Raw genomic sequence first — 22143 nt, forward strand, 5'->3', positions numbered from 1 at the left:
TCTACACCATTTTAAATTTCTTCAACAATCATGACTTATTGCTCACATCCATCTTTCTTTCTGTTTGATAATATCGACTCTCTGTCTCTTTCAGGCTTCTAACAGAACAGTGAGTGTTGCAAACACCCTTTCAGGAAACATAATTCTGGCAGAGAGGCTAAACTATGAGGAGAGAACTCGCTACCTGGTTTTAATCCAAGCCAACGTAAGTGAGCTAATATGCACAAGCATCATCACTTTGAATTGCAAGTCTTAAGATCAGTAAGTGCTCAGTCTCAGGAAATTATAAACAGGTCCTGATCTGTATATTTAGCTTGAGATTGTCTATTTAAGCATTGACCTTAAGGGTAGTGATAGACCGGTTAATCGTCAGCCCATTCACTGGGCCTATATCTGGCATTTTGAGATAATCGGCACCGGCCAATACCTGCACTCATGAGGCGGATATTCAAGAAATGTCTGCGTACACATTTGCAGCAGGCTTGTCAATGTGGTTGTGGTGGAACGATGTGGTTAGCACTCCCCTGTTTTGGGAAGTTGGTGGAAAAAGCCCTTTTCTTTGTTTTTATATCGGTATTATATATTGGCCATTGGCCTTGGCTCTCTAAAAATCGGCCATTCAAAAAACCATATCAGTCGACCACAACTTGAGGGTAAAGAACTCTTAATACCACTAAACCAATATCTCAAGATGTGCTTTGTATTCAGTAGCAGCAGCTGGATTTTGAAGTAGGATTTTAATGGAAATTAAACACTCAAACACCTGTTTTTTTCTTGGCTTAATAGAGTAATAGCACTTCTACCATATTTCGGATTTTTCAGTTATTGTACAGGGCGGATGTTACGAACGCATTGTTTTTTGTTACTTTTTTTTTTTTTTAAATGTTGTCATCACTTAGGAAAACATGCTTTTCATTTTCAGTTTTACCAATAATAAGAGGGATTCCTAATAAGTAATAGAGATTTGTTAATTGGCACTCAGTGTAAGGACATCATACAAATTGTTTAACTCACATTTAACTAATACTAATTAAAAGATTGCTCATGGTCAGCAATATTACACTGAGAGGATTGAACCCTCCATGGTTTCATTGCTACTTACTTTAATTTTTTTTAATTAAAAGTGATTGAAGCTGTCTTTGAGATGTTCTGAGAACTGTTTGTAGTCTGTATGTAACAGCACAGCTATTGATATCAGAGTAATTTTTAATTATGGATTTTACTTATGGGAGGGCATTTTCCTTCACACTCTCACAGGCAACATACTGTAAAACAAGAAATCCTAATGATGACAGTATGAATTATAATGAAAGCATTTTTATACTTTTTTCTTGGGTCATTAACAATTAGCCAGCAAATGTCTGTTGACCATTGGCCACTACAAAGCCACAGGCCAAGAATTTGACTTCCATTAGAGAAACACCCAGGCTGGGATCTAAGAGTCCCTCTTTCCTATATTGCCAGTGCTGACTGTCTCAAACAGTTATTGTTTGAAAGCTGAGACAAAACCTCAAGCAACAGTTATGATTCAAACCATTATAATCCCTTCCCGATCACTGATTACATAATCACTTACTAACAAGCAGTGGTCAAATATTACACTCTATACTATAAGATAGATTACATAAAGTACCACATGACAGATAATCATTTAGCATTCAACCCATCTCCTATTTTCTCCATTTCCTGCATGAGAGAGCAAAAGACTCAACCCTTTAGCCTGGCAAGAGGTCCTCCAGGGAGAGTTCATTTTCTTTTGCAAGAGGACGTCAGATTAGGGAAAGAAAGAAGATATGGTATTTACTAGAACTGTGCTGCTTGTGTCAAGAGTTCAATTACACTGGCAACGCGAATCTTTGAAGTGCTGTGCTGCTCACTTCTCCAGGGTACCACTTTTGGAAGCAACATTAAGGAAAAGGATAACCGCTGTAAAAATATGTTTTATTACCAAGAATTATTTCCTTAATAAATGGATTAACAGAATGTAGAGGTTAGGGCTGACCCCGAAAAGATTCGATGCTTCGATGGGCAGAGCCTGATTGGACTGTCAGTCTCACAGTTGAAGCTTTGCAGTGAAACAAGGATCATGCCAATTTGGCAATATCGGGGTGCTCAACGTCTGATTTTACATAGAACTACCAGTTTTCTCCCAATAAGTTAATATACAGCCTACTACAATATACATTTCAACGTTTAATGCTATAAATAAACCTGTAGGGGCAGTGGAGGAACACTTGCAGAAGAGACGGAGCCCCACACAAAGAATATTTTTAAAAAGCCGGCTACTTGAAATAGACCTGCAAGGAACCGTGACGTGCATGCAGTTGTCGGCAGCATGGCATGCACGCAAAACGGGTGAATGGTGGGGAGAGAGAGAGAGAGAGAGAGAGCGAGAGAGAGAGAGAGAGAAAATGGTCAACAATAAGCCTCAGTTTAGCTTCGGCTCGCAATCGCCGCACACAAAAACACACATGATTCGACTATAGGCAGAACTTGCCGATTTTGATTCGACTATGTAAATCCTTAGTCGAGGACAGCCCTAGTACAGGTGTAGATCTGTTCCATCTGGTTTGAAGTGGTCTGATATTGGACATATCATTTGCACTCATCACTCATCAACTAATCACTTCCATTCAAATACATGGACAAGTGGGAGGTTTTTTTACCTGAGTATTAGTTGACAAGCTCTCTGCCAAGGAATGATTTTATTAAGTAGAAAAACATATAGCAAATCACGCAGTTAACTTAAAGGTCCCATATTCTAGAAAGTGAGCTTTCCATGTATTTTTTTAATTATAAAGCAGTTTTAGGTACCATATAATACTATGTGAATGTATCAAAATGCTCAATCCTCTGAGAAATGTACACAGCCCATATTCAGAAACTGTGTCTTTAAACAAGCTGTCAGGACTTCCATAAGGTTGTGATGCTACAGCTATACAGTTACAGCCCTCAGCCATGCGCCCAGCATAGCCCATCCAGATCCACCCATAAATTTATAATAAGACCTAGCTTTATTTGCTTTATGGTTAACTGTAACTGCCGTTGTTAACCTAGCTGTCTGGCTGGACTGGGAGCTCGGAAGCACAGGCGGTCCAAAGCAACTGCACTAGAGGTGTAAACACCAACACACCCTGATGCTCCAAACTCTCAATTTGGACAGAATTAGGACTAGGCAGGCTGCACAAACCAGCTAACGGTAGCTACAGTTAGCAGTATTTGACAGCTAAAGTAAGCACTAACAACAACTAAAGCTATCTATCCATAAGAAGATATAGACAAGGAACTCGATAAATCACAGAATCCTGAGACAGAACAGCTGGAGGACATCATAGGGGAAACCAGAAAATATTTTCTTCATAAAATATGATAACTATACTATACTATATAATATGAATAAAAGTTTTTGTACTGTTATCAGTGAGGCCCCACACCTAGAAATACAACCTAATCCTTGACACAGGCACTAAAATGAAGTGTTCTAACAATGTATTTTTGAACATTAAAGCATGTAAACATTTTCTTATAGACACGCCTTAAAAGCATGTTTCCTCGACTCAAGCAGCAACCTTTGGGGCTGAAAAATGAAGCAAACGTCAATGTGCCAAAAACTGCAGTTCCTTGAATGGCCACTTGAGGCTCGCTTCAAAAGCAAGCCGATCCCCATAGGCCCCAGTGTTAAAATGCCCAACTTTACAGAAGAAATAAACATGTTTACAGCCTGGTACAAAAAACAGTTTTGGTCTCTCTAGCCACTTTCCCCGTTCATGACAACTGTATTGGGGGGGAGGGGTTATGTAACTCCATCCATCGTCAACCGCTTATCCCGCGTATAGGGTCGCAGGGGGCGGGAGCCAATCCCAGCTGACATCAAGCAAAAGGCGAGGGTGCACCCTGGACAGGTCGCCAGTCCATCAGATATATATCTCACACGTTTAAATTATATTAAGGCTTATAGTTTACATAATTAAGGACATGGCCGTTTTGAGTGACAAGTTGGTGCTGTCACAGGTGGCTAGCCGCAGCAACAAGGCTTAATGTGGCCCACCTCAGCTCCACCTTTTTATATACAGTCTATGCCCTTTACCCAATTTTTGATTAGATGAGAGACAAGCCAAGATGGCGATAGCCAGAGCCTCCCGCATTGAGCTTAACAATCGCTCTTCAGAATCCTATGGGTGACATCACAGATTGTCCATGTTATTTACAGACTATAGTATTGATGCAGTGTATTAGAAAAATGTATTAGGTCACTTATACAAGGTAATAATTACCTTTGTTTCAGGTAAACAAATGAAGAATATAGAGCAAATGCATGACTGTGAGCTTCCACACTCATGAACAGATGCAGAGATCTGTCATGGTTTTAACAAGTTATATTGATTTTAGCTCGAGCAGAGCATAGCCCCAGTGCACAAATTGACAAGTCATGTGGGAATTTGAAAGTTGAAATTAGAAAGCATTTGTTCATCTTCCAGGACCGCGCTCCGTACCCCCCCAACAGGCTAACAGCTACCACGACTCTGACTGTGGACGTTCTGGACGGAGACGACCTGGGCCCCATGTTCCTGCCTTGTGTTTTGGTGAACAACACCCGCGACTGCAACCCCCTCACCTACCGTGTTGCTATCCCTGAATTCACTCAACCGGTAAGAACCGGGCAGACAGGCAAGTGTGAAATGCCCTGCTGTTGCACAAGGTCATTTTAACAGAATTCCTCCTGTTAATGGTATGGGGATATTAATCTTTTCATGCTCGCAGGTTGTTTTTATCTGTAATACTGTATGTGCATTGTGCCATATAAATTAGATCTGTGATAACAGTTGTGCTCAATGTGTACATTCCTGTCAAATCTTTAAACTGTGCCACACCTGTTAAATAGCCTAATTGTCTGCTTACACTTTGTTTTTGCTTCCACACCTTAAGGCAGAGTAAGCTTTGCTGTTTCGTCACAGCATGGTAATTCCAGGGGCATTTTCTGGTCTGCTGGACCAGCAATTAGAGCTGAACACTGTGTTGACCTGGGATGACAGCTCTGCACCATGGAAATTCATAGAAGCAAAAATGGAGTGGGAGATGGTGTGGCAGCTGAGATAAAGACTTTGAAGTAGACAGAACACGAGGGGCACCAGTAGGAATTACATGTGTTTTTCAACAGTGAATCTATGTCTTAAAAATCTATATCTATGTGTTTTTCTACTCATGAAAATATCTAGAATGAACTGATTTATTGAATTGAACTAGACTGGACTAGTTAACTAAACAATCTGACCTTAAGGTCCATTTAATACAGTTCTGGAGCTGCCGATCATCTCACATGATCTTCAGCAGCAGATGGAGTCTGATCAGTTGCCATTGAACTGTAGATGTGTAAACTGTCCATGATTCAGAGCACCTCTTGCATGTCTCATTCAAGTTGACTTAATGGTTGAGCCTGACAGTGTATAGCAGTTGACAAAATAATCTCAACTCAGCCTCTACATATAACAGTTTTCATCAGCAGACTAGACTAGGATTGAACTGGATTGAATTGAATTGGATTGAAGTATTCGGGATTGCATTTACTAGACTGGACTTGACTGGAGTTGGCATTGTGGTGTCCTCAGAGCAGGAAGGTTTGAATCTCAGCCTGGCTCCTTTCTGTGTGGAGTTTGTATGTTTTCCAGGTCATCACATTGGTCTCCTCTTGAGTGCTCCAGTTTCCTCCCAAAGACACAGTATTAGAGGTGGGAATTAGAAACTCTAAATTACCCTGCTACTGGTATTCTAGTCAAGACCACCCAAACCGAGACCAAGTCAAGACTAAGACCAGAGTTTATCGAGACCGAGACAAGACCAAGACTTTTAGGGGCTGAGACCAAGGGAGGGTGAGACCAAGAACAGTTCCCCGCATTGCATGGCACGCAATAAAATGTGGAACGAGATCATAGGTAGTTCTCAAATTGATCTGACAGATCCACTTTCCCATTAAAACACCCACATACAAACACTAAGAGCTGAAATGAACGTAAGCATCGCAGGGAGGGGTGACAGTCGTTAATTAGGGTTATTGGTTGCATTTGAAGCAATACGTTTTACTTCCAATCAAAGTTAGGATGTTAACAAATCAGACAATTCAAAAGCAATTTATTGATATTCCCAAAGTTACGGTCTTGACTGGTCTTTAAATAAAATCCTGAGTCCTCAATGATCGAGACAAGACCGAGTACAAATGCGGTCGAGACCGAAACGAGGATACGCTTTTGGATAAAAGTGTCAGCTAAATGAAGAAATGTAATGTAAATGCAATTGGTATCAGCTGTATCATGATGACATTATGTAATACACTTAGCAGAGAATATTGCATCAGGCAGTATTGGGAAACGGCTGTATCAAGAAGTGTACTGGGTTGACATGTTTTAAACATGGGAGTTGAACTGAATTAAATAAAAGTGAGACAAAGAGAGATTTAATAATAACAAGGGGAGCTATTTAGATTGGTCAATAAAAGTTGATTGAGGCCTTGAGAGAGGGAGTGACAAAAAATGTATGCAGTCTGTACATGTATAGGCATGTGCGTGTGCAGCTGTAGCTGCAGTGGACGGGTGAGCAACCATAGTGAGTCATAGTTGTTTATCCAGACTTTCCATTGAGAGTTTGCCCATGTAATATATAATTTATGATAAAAGGTTTGCAGACTGCTAAGTATGCAGGACCTGGGAGCACCGGCTACACAAACCAAAGCTTTTTCATTAGTGTGAGAAATTTTTGGCCTTTCTTCCTCTTCTCCTGCTTCTCCCCTCTAAACTCTGCATGGGTTCATCCTCCCAAAGCTTCACACCAGTTAAACTGATGTTACATTTATCTTTACTGTGTATATATACAGCTACATTACTCTCAGTAGGATGTCTTCTCTATATACTTACGGTTTTCACAAAATATTCTCATAGCATTAACCTAGTATTGTCTTCCTTTTACTTTCAATAAACAGAGTACACTTTAGTTTAACAACAGTTTTTTAGGAACGGTCTACATTAGCTTTGCAGTTTTCAGTCTGTTTTTTGCTGGTCTCTGATTTTTCTCCATTCTGCAGTGTAACCATTATGCTAACTTATCAGTCCACGGGGAGATTTGTCTTCTCATAATTGATGAGTGTATTGTAATTAATCACAATGGCTATACAGGCATTATTAAGTTGATCTGTATTTATTTTTTGCCCTGGGGGGATATAATGTGGGCTCTGGAGTCCCCTGGATAATGACTGCTGGAGGAGGGTATTATAGCTAATCATCATTGTGCAGAGCTAGGGGGATTTGATTTAGCGCACCTCCAGACATTGTAAAAGCGAGAGAGCTGGTTAGGGAGGGGTGTAAGGATTACTTTAGAGCTGAGGGATATAAATATACACCTCAGGGAGGGATTCTTCCTGCCAGAGAGCTGTTAGCCATGTGCCTGTCTACGCTAAGAAAGTTTAGCATTGGCCTCTTAGCAAACTCCCATACACTATATCAGCCATATGGAGGCATTTTGCATGAGAGAAATGTGATGTGCTAAACATATTCCCATTTAGCCATATGTTGCTTTGTAGAGGTAGAGCTGTGTATATAGTAAAGATGGTGTCTGCGTACGCGTGAGCAGGAAAAGTAGCCTACAGCACCACAAACAACTCTTATCAGTCATATTTAGAAGCATGCAATGAGACATAGATCTAATATCACTGGCTTATTTATAAAATAACCTAATAATTGGCCAGTGTGCTATTGAAAATGAATACTAGGTCACTGGCATACTGAACATCAGGAATTTGGTTCTTCAGTTCAGAATATTCTTTTTGTCCTAATATTCAGTGTTGGACGCTTTTAAATAACAAAGACACTCTGGCCCCTCCTTTCCTGAAAGTGAGGTTAAAGGCAGAGTAAGCAATTGTGGAGAAATCCACTACCATAACAAATATGATGATATAGAGCGAACAACGACATAGTAATGTAACTAACGTTAGCTAAGTTGTGGGTTAGCTGTCACTACACTTGCTGCTGTGAAGGTAACATGCAGAGAGGATGAGACTGTCCCAAAGCCGGCACACCAGCTCCAGACAGCGATACTCACAACTCCCCTACTACTATAGCTAACATCACAACAACAACAACATGCCTTGGCAACCTGGAAAGTAAGCTGAATGTCGTGGGCAAGTGATTTAACATTACTTGACACACAAGTCATGGCTGGAATAGTGTTGTGTGGCGTGGTTCCAAGCCACTTTGTTTGTTTCCCATTTACAGAGCCAGAGCTACATACAAACACCAGATTTATTTTCAGCGCACATACAGAACAGACAGCTAGCTGATCGTGAGGAGATATTCGCTAAATATGACAAAAAGATGTTTATTGGATTTGAATCAAAATTTCAAAAAAAAGGATTTAAATCGCTTAACCTGACTTTAAAGATGTGGCATTATGCTCATTTTCAGGTTCAAAATCCTATTTAGGGGTTGTCCCAGAACAAGTTTACATGGTTTAATTTTCAAAAAACACCTTTGTTTATTTTTTCATACTGCACATTGCTGCAGCTCCTCTTTTCACCCTGTGTTGAAGGCTTTGTTTTAGCTATGGGTTGATACATCAGGTCTCTAAATGATCTTTGTTGGGAGTTGCACATGCGCAGTTCCTAGTTAAGGACTACTAGCCAATCAGAAGCAGAGAAGGGCAGGTTATTAATCTGTAACAAAAGTATCTTTCGTCCATAAAGCTCTGTCTATACATCACAGTAACAACTTCATGTCCATTGAATGCTTGGAGGTTAGCTAGTGTTTGGAAGTGAGAGGAGTGCTGTGCTGCAGCTCACTGTTTTTCTACCGGTGTTTTTGAGGGCGTGCCGGACTAGTCGCTCAGCAAGCATTATGACACGTATTTTCAATGTGACGTCTCAAGAAAGGGAAGTAAAGGGTGGACTACAAACGAGCTGTTTTCAGGCAGTTCAGAGCAGTGTTTTCTGTGGGAGATGGGAACTCCCTTTGAGCTGGACTTTGGGTTTTTTCACTTTGCAAACCTATTACATACACATAAAAGATATATAACTCAGTAAAGGAGAGGGAAAAAGCCAAAAAGCATAATACCACCTCTTTAAGTGTGACTAGTAGCACAAAGGTGGGGTATGCACACATGGTTGCAGCTTTCAGATTTATTCAGCTTTGACGACCACAGACACAAGTGCAATCTCAGCACAGGACAATGTGGAGTAGAGACTGAGGCACAAACATTTTTGATGGAGATTGAGCAGGGTCAAGATTCAAGAATGTCTAATCACAGCAGCTCATCATCCCCTTTAAATACAGAAAAGAGAGTCCAGGGCAACATCTCTATAGAGAATGCTGTTTTTATCTGGAGGAGTGTAGTTTTCTTTTATACAGGGCAAACAATATAAGATGAAATTTCCTTTCATAAGATAGTGAAATTCCTATCTCTGCATAATGATGTACTCCCAAGTTATTTTAGGAGACAATATCTGTGCAGCTATATGCTACAACTACATCGTCAAAAGAAAATTAATGGATTTACATCTGATTGTCTTGCTTTGTTGTTGACTGACTCCTCCACCCTTGTTGCAGAGCAAACTTAACCCACTGAATGTGACCCCCCCAATCCGGGCCGTGGACATGGACAGAAACATACAGCCCCCATCAGACAGACCTGGCATTCTTTATTCCATCCTGGTTGGTAAGTTCATCATTGATTTTATACATTGATTATTTTTTGGCTCGGTTGATATACCATGACTTGACTTCTAAATGTTCGTTCTGGTGTTATGATATCATAAAGTGCACTGAATCCAAATATGTGAATGTTATTATTCTTTATTGCAGGTCAGCCAGTCACATACCGAGAGTATTTCTCCCTGAACAGAACCACTGCAGAGCTGCGTGTTCTGCAGCCTATCAGCAGGGACTTGTATCAAAGGTTCACACTCATCATTAAGGTAAACAATAACATTCAATTTGACTTATTTACTCCTTAATTGTTGTATCAGAATCAGTCCTAGTTTTATTTTATTAACTTATGTTACTGGAACGTCACCTATACTGATAACAAGATTTACTGTGTGGCTTTTGATTGAAAACCCCCCAAAAATGTTCAGTGTAAAGGTCACACTATGAGTAGGCGGGACAAAATAGGATCAGCTTTAGACTGCTGTGAAAAATTGCACTTAACTCATAGATGTGCAGAGGCATGCAAGGCTGGTAAACACAATGCATGTGCAAATGCATGAATTACAACTATCCAAAAACGTCCAGGATTTATCCTGAAAAACCTGGAAACGTCAAGGACTTGTTGCGTGCACATGACCTGTGGATTTTTTCACTCCAAGTTAGAGCAAATACGCAATCCACTTTTAGCGTACACTCACGGTAGTCTGCCTGGAGTCCATCCTGGGCCGTTTTATTCTGCCGCGGTTGGTAAACCAGCTTAGAGGCTCTCACTGCACGTGATCATCCTGCTCTCCAAATCATGTTACCGAGTCAGCTGGATTTGCGAGATCACGTGAGAATCGAGGCCTGATTTGTTACATAGCCTGCCGAATATATGTAGCAGAGACACTAAGGGATAGCTCCTGCGGTGGAAACGGTCTTGCCAAATCTCTACTGGTGGACACATTTCAACCATCGCACGGTATGATACTTTAAATCGCCCAACCCTATGTACCACCTCTGTACACACATAAAGTTTAACTCGTATATCACAAACTTAGGAATGCACCCTTACCAACCCCGCCTAGATAACCTCAGTCCTGAAACCCATTATCGTTATCTCTAGCTGCTTTGGAGATGGGAGTGAAAAAGATGTTATGATTTATGGACTTAGCAGGAGGATAGGCTGCTGCGTTCACATGAATCCTAATTTAGAGCAGAGCCAGAAATCGCCTCAGTGCTGCTGGTGCAGAGCAGCAGTGCAGATGAACTTTCCATCCACTCATCACTAAACCCTAGACACCTCTTAGCGCTGTGTAACCCGCTGTTTACTGGGATAGCTGGGGAGCATAGTGATGAGAGCAAAAGCTGATTCCACAAGAGGAATGAGGTGAGGGGAGATCGATCATATAAGTGGCATTTTGCATGTCTTCGAGAGGATTGTGCATAGCTAGAGGAAGGGAATCAGTTCAAACAGCAAGAAAATGATCTAGAGATGTGTTGGTTTGTGGAGGATGGTAGGAGTCTTATCTACCTGACTCATAGAGATGGGGAGGGGCCATTTCTCAAGGACTCAGAGGGGCAGGAAAGTGAGAATTAGACTTTGGTATCTTGAGAATGCTCAGATATAGCACAGTATGTGGTATACATAACTAATGCTTTACAAGATAAAAAGCGAATGGTGGGATGAGCTGCAGCATCTCAAGCTTATTTCAGAAAATACATCTTTTGTTCTTAAAAAAAGTCTTATTGATTCTTATGAAGATAAAATGGAGGCTTATCCAACAAGATAAAACCGAGGAAAAGAGAGGCTGCACGTCCAGCCAATCAAACCAACTACACCTGAAGCAGCTGCAGCTGGAGTTTCTGTGAGTAAAATCAGCTGATCGCTGCTGCGCCACAAAAGCGTTTAATTGATATGATGGAACGCAGTGATCGATCAGTGACAAGTGATACTGAGTGAAAATGTACCGAGAAATGTTAAAAGATACCAGAAGATGAAACCAATGGAAAGCCAAGCTTGTGGTGATAAACTTGTAACAGTGACGAACATACCTGAGAACGCAGCCAAAGGTGAGTGGCTGTTAAAATCACGTATAGACTTGGGGCGTGCAGGCCTTTTGTTATATAGTTTATGGTGCAGGCACATAAGAGGAAAAAAAAGCCTTCTCTTCTCTTTCTTTCGGTGTGTCACTTGCATGTTTGGCTGCAAGCAAAACCATACAAATTATTTGCTGTGATCTGGTGACAAAAAGTATTGAATGAAGTACTGGTTTCACTGGAGACGTTTCAATTGTACTTGATACTGAGCTGTTTCTGTTGATACCATAAAGGTATCAAGTAGTGATACACATCCCTAAATATGACACTTTAAGGATGATGTAGTCAGGACAGTAGAATCAAGACATTGTGATAAACAGTGACTTTTGGTCCAGGCCCACGTGTTGTAGCAGTTGAGCTCAGGTCATTTAGCGCTGCTTCCCAGAAATAGGGACACTGCTAAAGAGCTAAATCACCAGGGAACACTGTAATCCTACACCCTGTCTTTTCTCTCTTAGACAAAAACGTGTGTGTGTGTGTGTGTGTGTGAATGTCGAGTAAAAAGAGAGAACATCCTGGCACACACACTTTGTCTGTCAATGACAGCACTTTTCCCTCAGGTGTTTGTGTGAGCAGATTGGATCTTTGGGTCAGCGCAGTGTGGGTGTTCTTTATTATCACTCGGATAAGGGAAAAGGGTAGACGATGTTCGGGAGAGATAGTCTGGCATAACATTGTGATGGCAATAAAAACAGGTGCCTACCTCAACTGGAGTGAAACTCAACTTGATGTGCCAAAACTGCAAACGTGTGTAGCAGAGGTCTACTATCATAGGGTGTACAAACAAGACAATAGACAAGAAATGACAGTGTTTTGGGCTCTGCACTTTACCATTTAGCATTGGAACTATATTCTTCTTTTACAATCGGCACTCTGCAACAGAAGCCCAGTGAAATCAAGCTAATGTGCAGAATTAGTTTCAGGTCATGGCTTAAACTGATGTCGCCTCACTCCCCCTTGCCATCTTTATTTTCAAAGCCTTAATGTTTCTGAAGCACCCCAGTGCAGGAGCCAACAGTGACATATGCACTTAGGAGGGGAAAGATTGCAGTGACAGCCTGACCAGACCACGTTCATTTGGTTTGGTCTCAATGGGCTGATGTCAAATGGAACTCGGGTTGAAGAAGAGCCTCTTTAGGTTTTTGTACAGTTTGAATAGTATTTTTGATTTGTGGTAATGTACTATGTTGCTTTAGCAGTCATGTTCACCCACTAACTGTGCTGGAAAATGAAGGGGAAGGAATGCTTACATTCTGGTGATTGCATGATACAGTTTGGTATGTGTTCCACTGTACGTGAGACAAATACGAACTGATTTTGGATGCATGTGAGTCAGCACTTCACTCGTGTAAGTGTGTACAGCTCTGGGGCTGTATGTGTAAGCTGCGTTGCAACATTTATTATGTCCAAGTACACTGCATGTTCTAGTATTTTTGTAATATTTTATAGATTAAGAAAGTCTATTGATTTCATGTATTAGGAATGGGATTTTGGTTGGTTTTCTCAAGAACTGACTTGTTTCAGCAATTTTAACGTAACTTCTATCCCACATTGTTGTCTTTCGCAGACTTGTATGATGACTTTTAAATGAGTTGTGTTCTGTGGCTCGATGCTGCATGGAAAACTGTGAAAACAAGTGCTTGTACACTCGTTTACTAGTTAATCGTTTAATTTTGCCACTGACTCAGCCAGTAATATTTCCATTGAGCCTCCTTCTATCATTGGTCACCCATTTGACGGAGTAGCAAGAGCCACTAATTGCTGTCTCTCTCCTACAAATGATGGTATTTGCGGCAGTAAGTGCCCTGGTAATTACTGAGGCCTAATCCTAAGTGGACCCCTGATTAAATTTAGTCAATGTAGCTTTTTGTAATTGAAATGGCACTCAGAGAAATTATGCCATTCTGTCCTTGTGCCTGCATAAGAGTTGGGACAGCATCACTCTTGTGTGTTGCTCTCAACATCCAACTCATAATTAGTACTTAGGAAAACCAGTCGGCTGGAATTTTATTTTTTCTATTGTAAATGTAGACTTTTTAAAGGCTCGTTGATATTTGACACTGACTTTGACTTTCTCTTGCTCTCGTTCTTATTATTGTTTTCTTTAGGCTGAACAGGACAACGGTCACCCCCTCCCAGCCTATGCTGACCTCATTATCGAAATCCTGGACGAGAACAACCAGGCACCATATTTCCAGTTTGCCACCTATCAGGGCTACGTGAGCGAGTCCTCCCCAGTGGGCACGACTATCTCAGCCAGTGCCAACCTCACTGCCCCCCTGGGAATCATCGCTCTGGATAATGACATTGAGGAGGTAGAAAGAAAGCGTATTCATCAGCCTATGCTCAATGATGCCTACACTTTACACATACCCACCCATGCATGTGTGCATACAAACAGTTGTGGAAGAAGTCATCCTTAAGTAAAAGTACAAATACCACATGAAAAATGTTACTCAAGTAAAAGTAAGTCATCCAGTATAAACCTACTCAAGTAAAAGTAAAAAAGTAGCTGGTTTTAAAAATACTAGTACTACACATTCAAATCTATTGATCTTACAAAACACAATCAATCTTTTTAAATTCACTCAAGACAGATTTGAATACAGCATTATAAGTTATAGTGAATCACAATAAGGATAACTAAGTCGCAAGAGGATCATGTTAAGATGAGACAAGGAGGCGGAAACCACTTCTCACACACACATCCTGTCTCTGGACTGGTCTCACAGACTCAAATGCGTAAGTTTAATTTTGTGCACGCGCATATGAACACATTTCCACACGCAATGTGGTCATCTTTCCGAGCTACAGTTTGTTTATAAACTGGCCCATCTGCATTTATTATAATAATAAATAAAAATATCATATAATATCATAATAAAGAGTTGTATTTCACTCAACATTGTTCAGTCACAGTCTGGCAAGCACCCAAGACACAACAGACAAGAGCTGCGCTACTCAGCTTGTTAGCAGGACAGACAGAGGGATTCACTGCAACTGCACATTAGGCTTAGTGTGATCTGTTGACATCAGACACTGAGAGGAGAGAACACAAGTTTACCTGGCTGTTGTTCCCGCACTTCACTCTCCTTGCGTTTTTTTAATCTCGTCCGTAGGATAGCTCTTCATCCTCTCATCAAGGTTTTAAACATTCATGTTCACCTTTGACAGGAAAGTGAGGCGAGGCCGTCCAGCTCTGCGCTGTGTCCCATCAGTTGGCTGAAATTGATTTGCGCGAATCGGCTTTATCAGTTTTACATTTGTTTTTCAGTGCTGCTCCACTCAGGTGCGCTGCATAGGCTACTAATACCAATGGAACGAGGTCTCATACAGAATGTATCGGAGTAAAAAGTCAAAATTTGGCTTTGAAATGTAGAAAAGGGAAAGTAAAAAGTTGCAACAACTAAAAATACTCAAGTAAAGTACAGATATTGAAAAAACTACTTAAGTACACTTTCCACCACTGCATACAAACACAAAGCTCCTGTAGTGCATTGATTAAATATTGATTGAAGGTCCACATTTATTAATGTTTGTGTTGTGTACTCACAGAAATTAACACATTCATAAGTCATTTTCCTGCTGTATTTTTCCCTTGTTGTAGCTGGCTCCCGGTGTTACACCTGTAGGTAAAAGGGCTGTTTTACGATGCAATGACACACACTCACACACACAGTGTAATATAGGGATGTCCCGATCAAGTTTTTTGCTCCTAAATCCACGTTGTGTCCTTTTAATGTTGAGAATCTTCTGATACCCAGATTAATACAATATTTATGTTTTCCTGCAGAATACAGCTGTACTAAGCACACTTAATAGCTTAAAGTAGGCCTACATTTATATCAGTAAAGCAAAATCAATTTAGAGATTTGAGTGCTTAACAGTTTTCCGTTAAACCTGCATGACAGCTTTAATTGGTTTCAATATTTTGTGTAGCATCATAGTGTTTTGTCTAATGTACTTGGAGAATGGAGTGTTACTAGGAAGCATTTGCGGCAAGAAAGTTCTCTTCATCTCTACTTTGAACAAAATGCTGAAGGTTAAACACATTGGTGTTGTTTAAGTGGTTTGGTAAACAAGAAAATGACTCTCTTTGCTCACTGTGGCACATGAAGTTGACGTTTATTTACCCACCGTTAGAATGTGGTACCTGCGTTTTGAACAGACTGAAATTGGGATGGCATTGACAGCTGCCATACCTGGATCACAGTAAGTTACAGAAAGTTACAATAACCAAAGCATCACAAGTGGATAGGTTTTATATAGTCAAAATGGATTTATTTAAAAAAGCTTGATCCCTACTCTGCAAATTGATGCTGGACATCCCTACTATTAATTCATGCATCACTTTGTGGAAAAATAAAAACATCTGACAGCACTCATCACTGCTGGAGATATCCTCAACATACAATTATAAACTGTACAACTTTGTTTTGAGTGGGGGGGAAAAATTATGTGCGCTCACAACAGCAGAAATGATATGTTTTCTCTTATTTCAAAATTTCATAAATGCTGAATTAAATACTAAGCCGGCCTCCAGTAATGATGGGTGTGTGAGTAAAATAATCTATCTGATGCACTTACTTTTGTATCCAAATGGGAATGTGTGTTTGGAGTGTTTTGCTGTGCTGTGTTCTCTTTCTTTATATGCAGATGAATGTTTTTGCTGTGGTTTCTGCAGTTACTGCAGTCAAAACATTTGCAATTATGCTCTTGGAATACCAACTTTACTCTATCAAAAGATTTTTTTTAAATTGATTGTTGTGTGTAGTTGGATGAAGGGGGTGTTTTGACATATTTGTTTGACACAATTTAACAAACTGTATGATTGTGTAAATGTTTGTGTGAGTTCACCCTTAGCAATGGGAAACTTTTTAAATTCCATACTCTTAACTGCACTGCAAACATTTATATTTAAATGGATGAAAACATACTGTCACACATATCCAAAACAAAGGACTACTACCTTCAGTTCATCTTTCAAAATATCCCTTTACTCAGTCTTTGGAGAAGATTAACAAATCAAAGTGGAGTGGAAACAGAGATAACAAAATCAATAAGCCACCCAGTCCTAATGTTTACCAAACTCTCTAAGAGTCCTCTAAGAGGACTCATTGATGGACGTGAATCGAAGCCGACTCGCAGCAACAGATCACAATGGACTCTAGGTTTATTTGTTAACACAGTGTAACCACAGCAGTGATGACACATCTTTGGTAAATGGCTCTTTAATAAAAGTTTTTCAAGCTCATTTAGCATCTGGACCCCCTGAACAAAAGCTGTAAAAGCCAAATTTTTTAACGACTCCCTAATGTGGTTGATATTTTTCCCTAAAAGGTTACAGGGGCAGTAATGGGTGTACGTTTATTTAGCAGATGACTTATGCTTAATAAACTCCTCTCTTCCTTTCTTTATTGATATAGTCATGTCAAAAAAAAAGATTGGTTTCTGGTTCCATCCTCAGCTCCTTCTCCTCTGTTCTGAAGAGGAAGATGAGAGACCTGCCAGCAGATTACTTTTTCAACTCTTTGGCAAATCAAAATGTACTGTTTGATGGGTTTTCTCAGCCCCACAGCTGCGGCCTTGGAAGAACTGACGAAGCACTCACGTCACCATGGTAACGTGTTTTTGTATATCTTTCTGTTGGAAGACGAAAGACCCCATGGTGCAGATTACCTTGGATGACTACACCACAATCTTCGCCCTGACCCCAACTGGGATAATCCGCTACCTGAGGCTCCTCAAACCTGTGGACCGGGAGAAGCAGATGGCCTATACTTTCACGGTAGGCCTCAGACTCAGCGTAGCTATCTACAAGACAGCAGTTAAATTCTGTGACCTACATCTCCTATTCTGTGTATATTAATAGAAGTCACAGGTTAGCTTGATACCAAGAGGCACTTGCAGATACAAAGCTGACCTGACACTTTCAGAGCTACAGTATATGACCTTTATCAGTGGTTAAATAGCAGTGAAGTTAAAGTTTGTTCACTTGAATTCACAAATATCTATCCGAAGCTGAAACAAGGGCACATTTTTACAAAAGGTTTTGTAAGTTCAGTTGAAAAAGAATTACAAGACTTTTATCTCACATTAATCTCAACTTTATGGCATATAGTTAGATAATGCAATTTAAGAAAACTCATGTCTATAATGAAGACATCTTCAGTTTGACAACACAAAGGCAGCATTTAGAAGAAAAAAAACTCAAATCACAAGGAATTTAGAAATACATTCACCAGTTTGACAGCACATATACAGCATGGCATAAAGAATACATGCTGCAAATGCAGAAAAAACAAACAAATAGGAAAAATACAGCAAGTTATACAGAACATGAAAAATTCTGTGTGACATTAAAAACTGATGAACACTTTAACCATTTGTCTGTCAGTCATTTTTGAAAATGAGCCAACCATGTTCATTTTAGTCTTAAAGCTAGGGTAGCAAACATTGGAGAAACTAACAATAGATATGTAGATTTTGAAAGTATTCAATCAAAAAGGCCTCCCTCCAAAGCCACTCCCCTGAATGTGTTTATTAATTTGATTTGTTTTATTTATTTGCTTGTGGTTGTTGCAGTGTCTTGAGCTCTCTCAGCCATCAAAGACTTATAATCATAGACTGTCTTCGCCAGTAAAAATAACACTTGGTTACAAATCATTCAGATACTCATAAAAACAATCATACTCAGTCAAACAATTGTACAAAGCTTTTCAAGATTGGCAATCGAGACAAAATTCATATCTCATATCTGTCACTGAATATGAAGCTACAGCCAGCAGCAAGTTAGCCTTAGCTTAAGGAAAAAGGGGAAAACAGCTAGCCTGGTTCAATCCAAAGTAAACATAATATGCCTACCAGCTCCTTTAAAGCTGAGAAAATCTTGTTTGTTTAACCTGCAAAAAAAACAGGTATCGAACTTCTCATCTAACTCTCAGAAAAACATGTGCCCACAATGTGAAACTATTCCTTTTAAAGACACATATAAAGAGTATATTTTGTGGGAACTCTATACTTTTAACATTAAAGATAAAAGTTCAGTTTCACTCCAGAGCTGCCTTTGTGTTCCATTAGGGTTCTGAACGATGTTACTCGTAATCTTTATGATGTTTTATTAGACTTCTTATTGCGTGGTGTTGGTAGTGGGTTTCTGTTTTACTGCTGTTTCATTGATTGTTTCAACAGCCTGGTTTATCAAGGTAACTTGTTTCTGTGCTGCTTAGAGGGATGTTGTTGGGTTGGTAGAGGTGCTTTAGACATCAGCAATTTATGAAGGTATGTATGTGTATTGTGCATGCATAGGATTTGTGTATCTAGTTACTACTTCCATGTCCAGTATAGTTTTCTCTGTGGTTTGAGGTATGAGGATCTCAAATGCTGGTTTTATTTTCTGGATATAAGTCATTTTAAAAAGCTTTTAAGCTTGGGATCCATTCTGAATTCACATTACAGTGAAAGCTTTAAAGCTGATAGTTTTCCTCTGCGTTGCAGTGATGAATGTGAAATTCCCTTGGAGGATCATAAGAAGAATTGTTTCTCTGGAACATCCTCTGCATCATTGTTTCCACCCCAGAATGAAAGATGATGCTTATTGCCTGGTGAAAAATTTTAGTGGTTGTTGTTTCCCAGAGACTTGCTGTACATTTAGTGCAAGATATCTTCAGAGACAGCTGCATTTGGAACGACCTAACCCTTTTACGAACACTGTGCAAAAACGCCACTTGCAAATTGATCTTTACAGCTGGTAGTTATGGACTATTTCCTGCTACAAGAGAATGTCAGTCCCTACTAGAGGTAACTGGTATCAACCTACAGTTGATACAAACACTTTTGTTGATACAAGACTTTTCACTCCAGAAAGTCTTAAGAATTCCAAATTCTTATTCTTTCTGTGTCGGACCATAAACTGAACTCCATCAAAAATTATGCATTTTGAAAACATGTGGTTGTGCAGACTCTGCGCTGCATTTAAAGCAATTTCCAGTCGACTGTCTTAAAATTTTAACAACCAACCTGGTCTGGTTTTTGGTGTTTTAGGTATATTTGATGTTTGATAAAGCTGCCATATGCAGTAAACTGTTCATTGAACAAAATCCAAGCCAAGTCAGCCATGGTGTGTAGTGATGTTTCTATTTTTTAGCAGCAATAGTAGTATTTGAAGAAAGCTTGATGATTTTCAGTATCATTTTTACCTCAACATTTTTGGCCACAATATTCAGCACATACAGTCTAGGGAATACCTTTTTACTGGTCGGAGACAAAGTGACCACCGCAGGATCAGTGAACCAGGCTCTAGCCACTATGGTTATGACTTGGTATGCTAATATAGCTAATATGTTAATAGTAATGCTGAGATGGTGTGCAGAGGGGCAGTCGGTGCAAGTGGCTTTCATTAAGAGCCTGATATAACTGTGCTGCGCTATTATGTTCTGGGTGCCTTTTTAAAATGATTTTAACTGGTATCACCCAGCAGTTGATACAAACACGAAGTCCTGCACTCAGTTCAGCAAAACTGCAATATACAGTCAACTGTTCATTGAACAAAATCCAAGGCAGCCGTGGTGTGAAGTGATGCTTCTGTTTTTTAGCAGTAATAGTAGTATTTGAAGAAAGCTTGATGATTTTCAGTATCATTTTTACCTCAACATTTTTGGCCACAATATTCAGCACATACAGTCTATACTTTGACCAGAGTTTGCTCCACCTTTCACACTGTACTCATCAATCACATTTTATTCAGTACATGATACACAAGCTATTAACCTGTGGGGGAAAAAAGCATTAGTAGAAAATATTTAACCCATGACATCATTTTGTGTGTACGAAATCTGTACTGACATTTGCAAGCAATGTTTTCTGAAGCTAGAAACTTGTTAACATGTTTACTAGATGTAGATGGGTTGTAGTTTTGCTTTTGCTTTTATGAAGATGACGTTATTTCAGAGATTGTTATTGAGCGAAATCTTGTCTTTGAGTAAACGCTAGCATCAAATCACTTTTATTACAATTACTCAGCATATTCTGGACTGGATAGAGAGGAGAGAGAACACACAGATCCAATTTAGATAAATATTGAAAGATTCAAATATTCAAAGATTATGTTTCGTTTCAATTCTCACTCTTTGCGTGCATGCGTGTGTGTGCGTGTGTGTGTGTCCTCTGCACAAACACAGTGTGTTTGTGCAGAGGACATGTATCAGTACTTTCACATCTGTATAAGTATGGAATGTCTATACATACAGTTGTGATGACTCAATAAATCTGTTTTCCCCCTTGGCTCCTAAAAAATGTCTGACGTCTCTCCCCTGGGGCTGGCTGGAGAACAGAAACACTGTTTGACGGGAGAGAAAATAGCTGCTCTCTTATATGTTATCATGTGTTTCTGTACAACACCTTCACTGTGAATGTTTAGCTACTACTAAAGGCACGCATCCTGATGTATAATGTACACTATAACCAGCAAGACGTATTATTTTCATTTCAGGGCTCAAGTGCACATTTTGGTGGGGAAAGCAATTTCCCCCACAGAAACATGTATTTCTTGCTGCTGCCACAGATGTTGTTTAAATCTCTCCTACAATTCATTTGTTGTTCTTCTCAGTCCATTTTCTTTCTCCCTTGCCAAGTACTGGAGATCAGAGCTGCCAGTGACAAATAAAACCCAGTTTGCAAACTGTCCTTTAGTCGAGCTTTTTACAAGCTCTCTCTTCTCATCTCTTTGAAGGCTTTGCTAAGGGAATGAAAAATGAACATATATAAAGGCAAATTGTAAGTGGCTTTGTTGTGGTGGTAGGAACGTGTTTAAGTTTGACACGTTGTCAAAACAATCCCGAGAGCATAAGCTTGAATAAAAAAATGCCTTTTCTGTGATTTCTTTCAACGAATTGACTTTGTTTGTCTCCATTTTCTAAAGCTTTAAAATGTATTTCTCTTTCTTATGTTTACAGATGGTGGCATCAGATGGTGTCCAGCAGAGTAGCCCAATAACTGTGAACATCCTGGTCATTGATGCCAATGACAATACACCCACATTTGCCAAGGTCTCCTACAGCGTTGAAGTCTTCACAGACATGCAGCCGGGGGAAACAGTACTACAGGTAATCAATTCAACAATTGTTCTCCTGCCTTTCTCCCTCTCTTTTAGCCTCTTGCTCTTGCACTCTGCTTTACGCCTCTGTCTCCGTCACACAGCATTTCTCTCACACACATTCTTCAAGAATCCAGTGCATTGTGTCGAAAGGGAAACCGCTCGAATAGTTTCCCTCATCTAGCTGTAGTTATGACAAACAAGTCAGAGATAATGTTTCTCTCCATCCTGGGAAACCTTTTATCCATAAGATTAGCTGTTGAAGTTAATTCATTGTGGTAGGCATCA

General features: G+C 39.9%; 1 protein-coding gene across 4 annotated transcripts in view; it reads left to right on the forward strand.

Annotated features, from left to right (window-relative positions):
* The window catches only part of LOC123983872 (protocadherin-15-like), a 225915-nt gene that overhangs the window by 107533 nt on the left and 96239 nt on the right, over nt 1–22143 (forward strand). For all 4 annotated transcript variants that reach the window (XR_006828318.1, XM_046070298.1, XM_046070299.1 and 1 more), the window contains exons 8-14: nt 95–205; nt 4479–4649; nt 9585–9693; nt 9840–9952; nt 13871–14077; nt 17416–17550; nt 21716–21865. Coding sequence is in view for 3 of the 4 variants with exons in the window: in XM_046070298.1 (XP_045926254.1) it covers nt 95–205; nt 4479–4649; nt 9585–9693; nt 9840–9952; nt 13871–14077; nt 17416–17550; nt 21716–21865 (996 nt within the window). In the remaining variant the exon portion in view is untranslated. The remainder of the gene's footprint in view (nt 1–94; nt 206–4478; nt 4650–9584; nt 9694–9839; nt 9953–13870; nt 14078–17415; nt 17551–21715; nt 21866–22143) is intronic.

The sequence above is a fragment of the Micropterus dolomieu genome, linkage group LG15, assembly GCF_021292245.1.
Source record: "Micropterus dolomieu isolate WLL.071019.BEF.003 ecotype Adirondacks linkage group LG15, ASM2129224v1, whole genome shotgun sequence".
NCBI classification, from domain to species: domain Eukaryota; kingdom Metazoa; phylum Chordata; class Actinopteri; order Centrarchiformes; family Centrarchidae; genus Micropterus; species Micropterus dolomieu.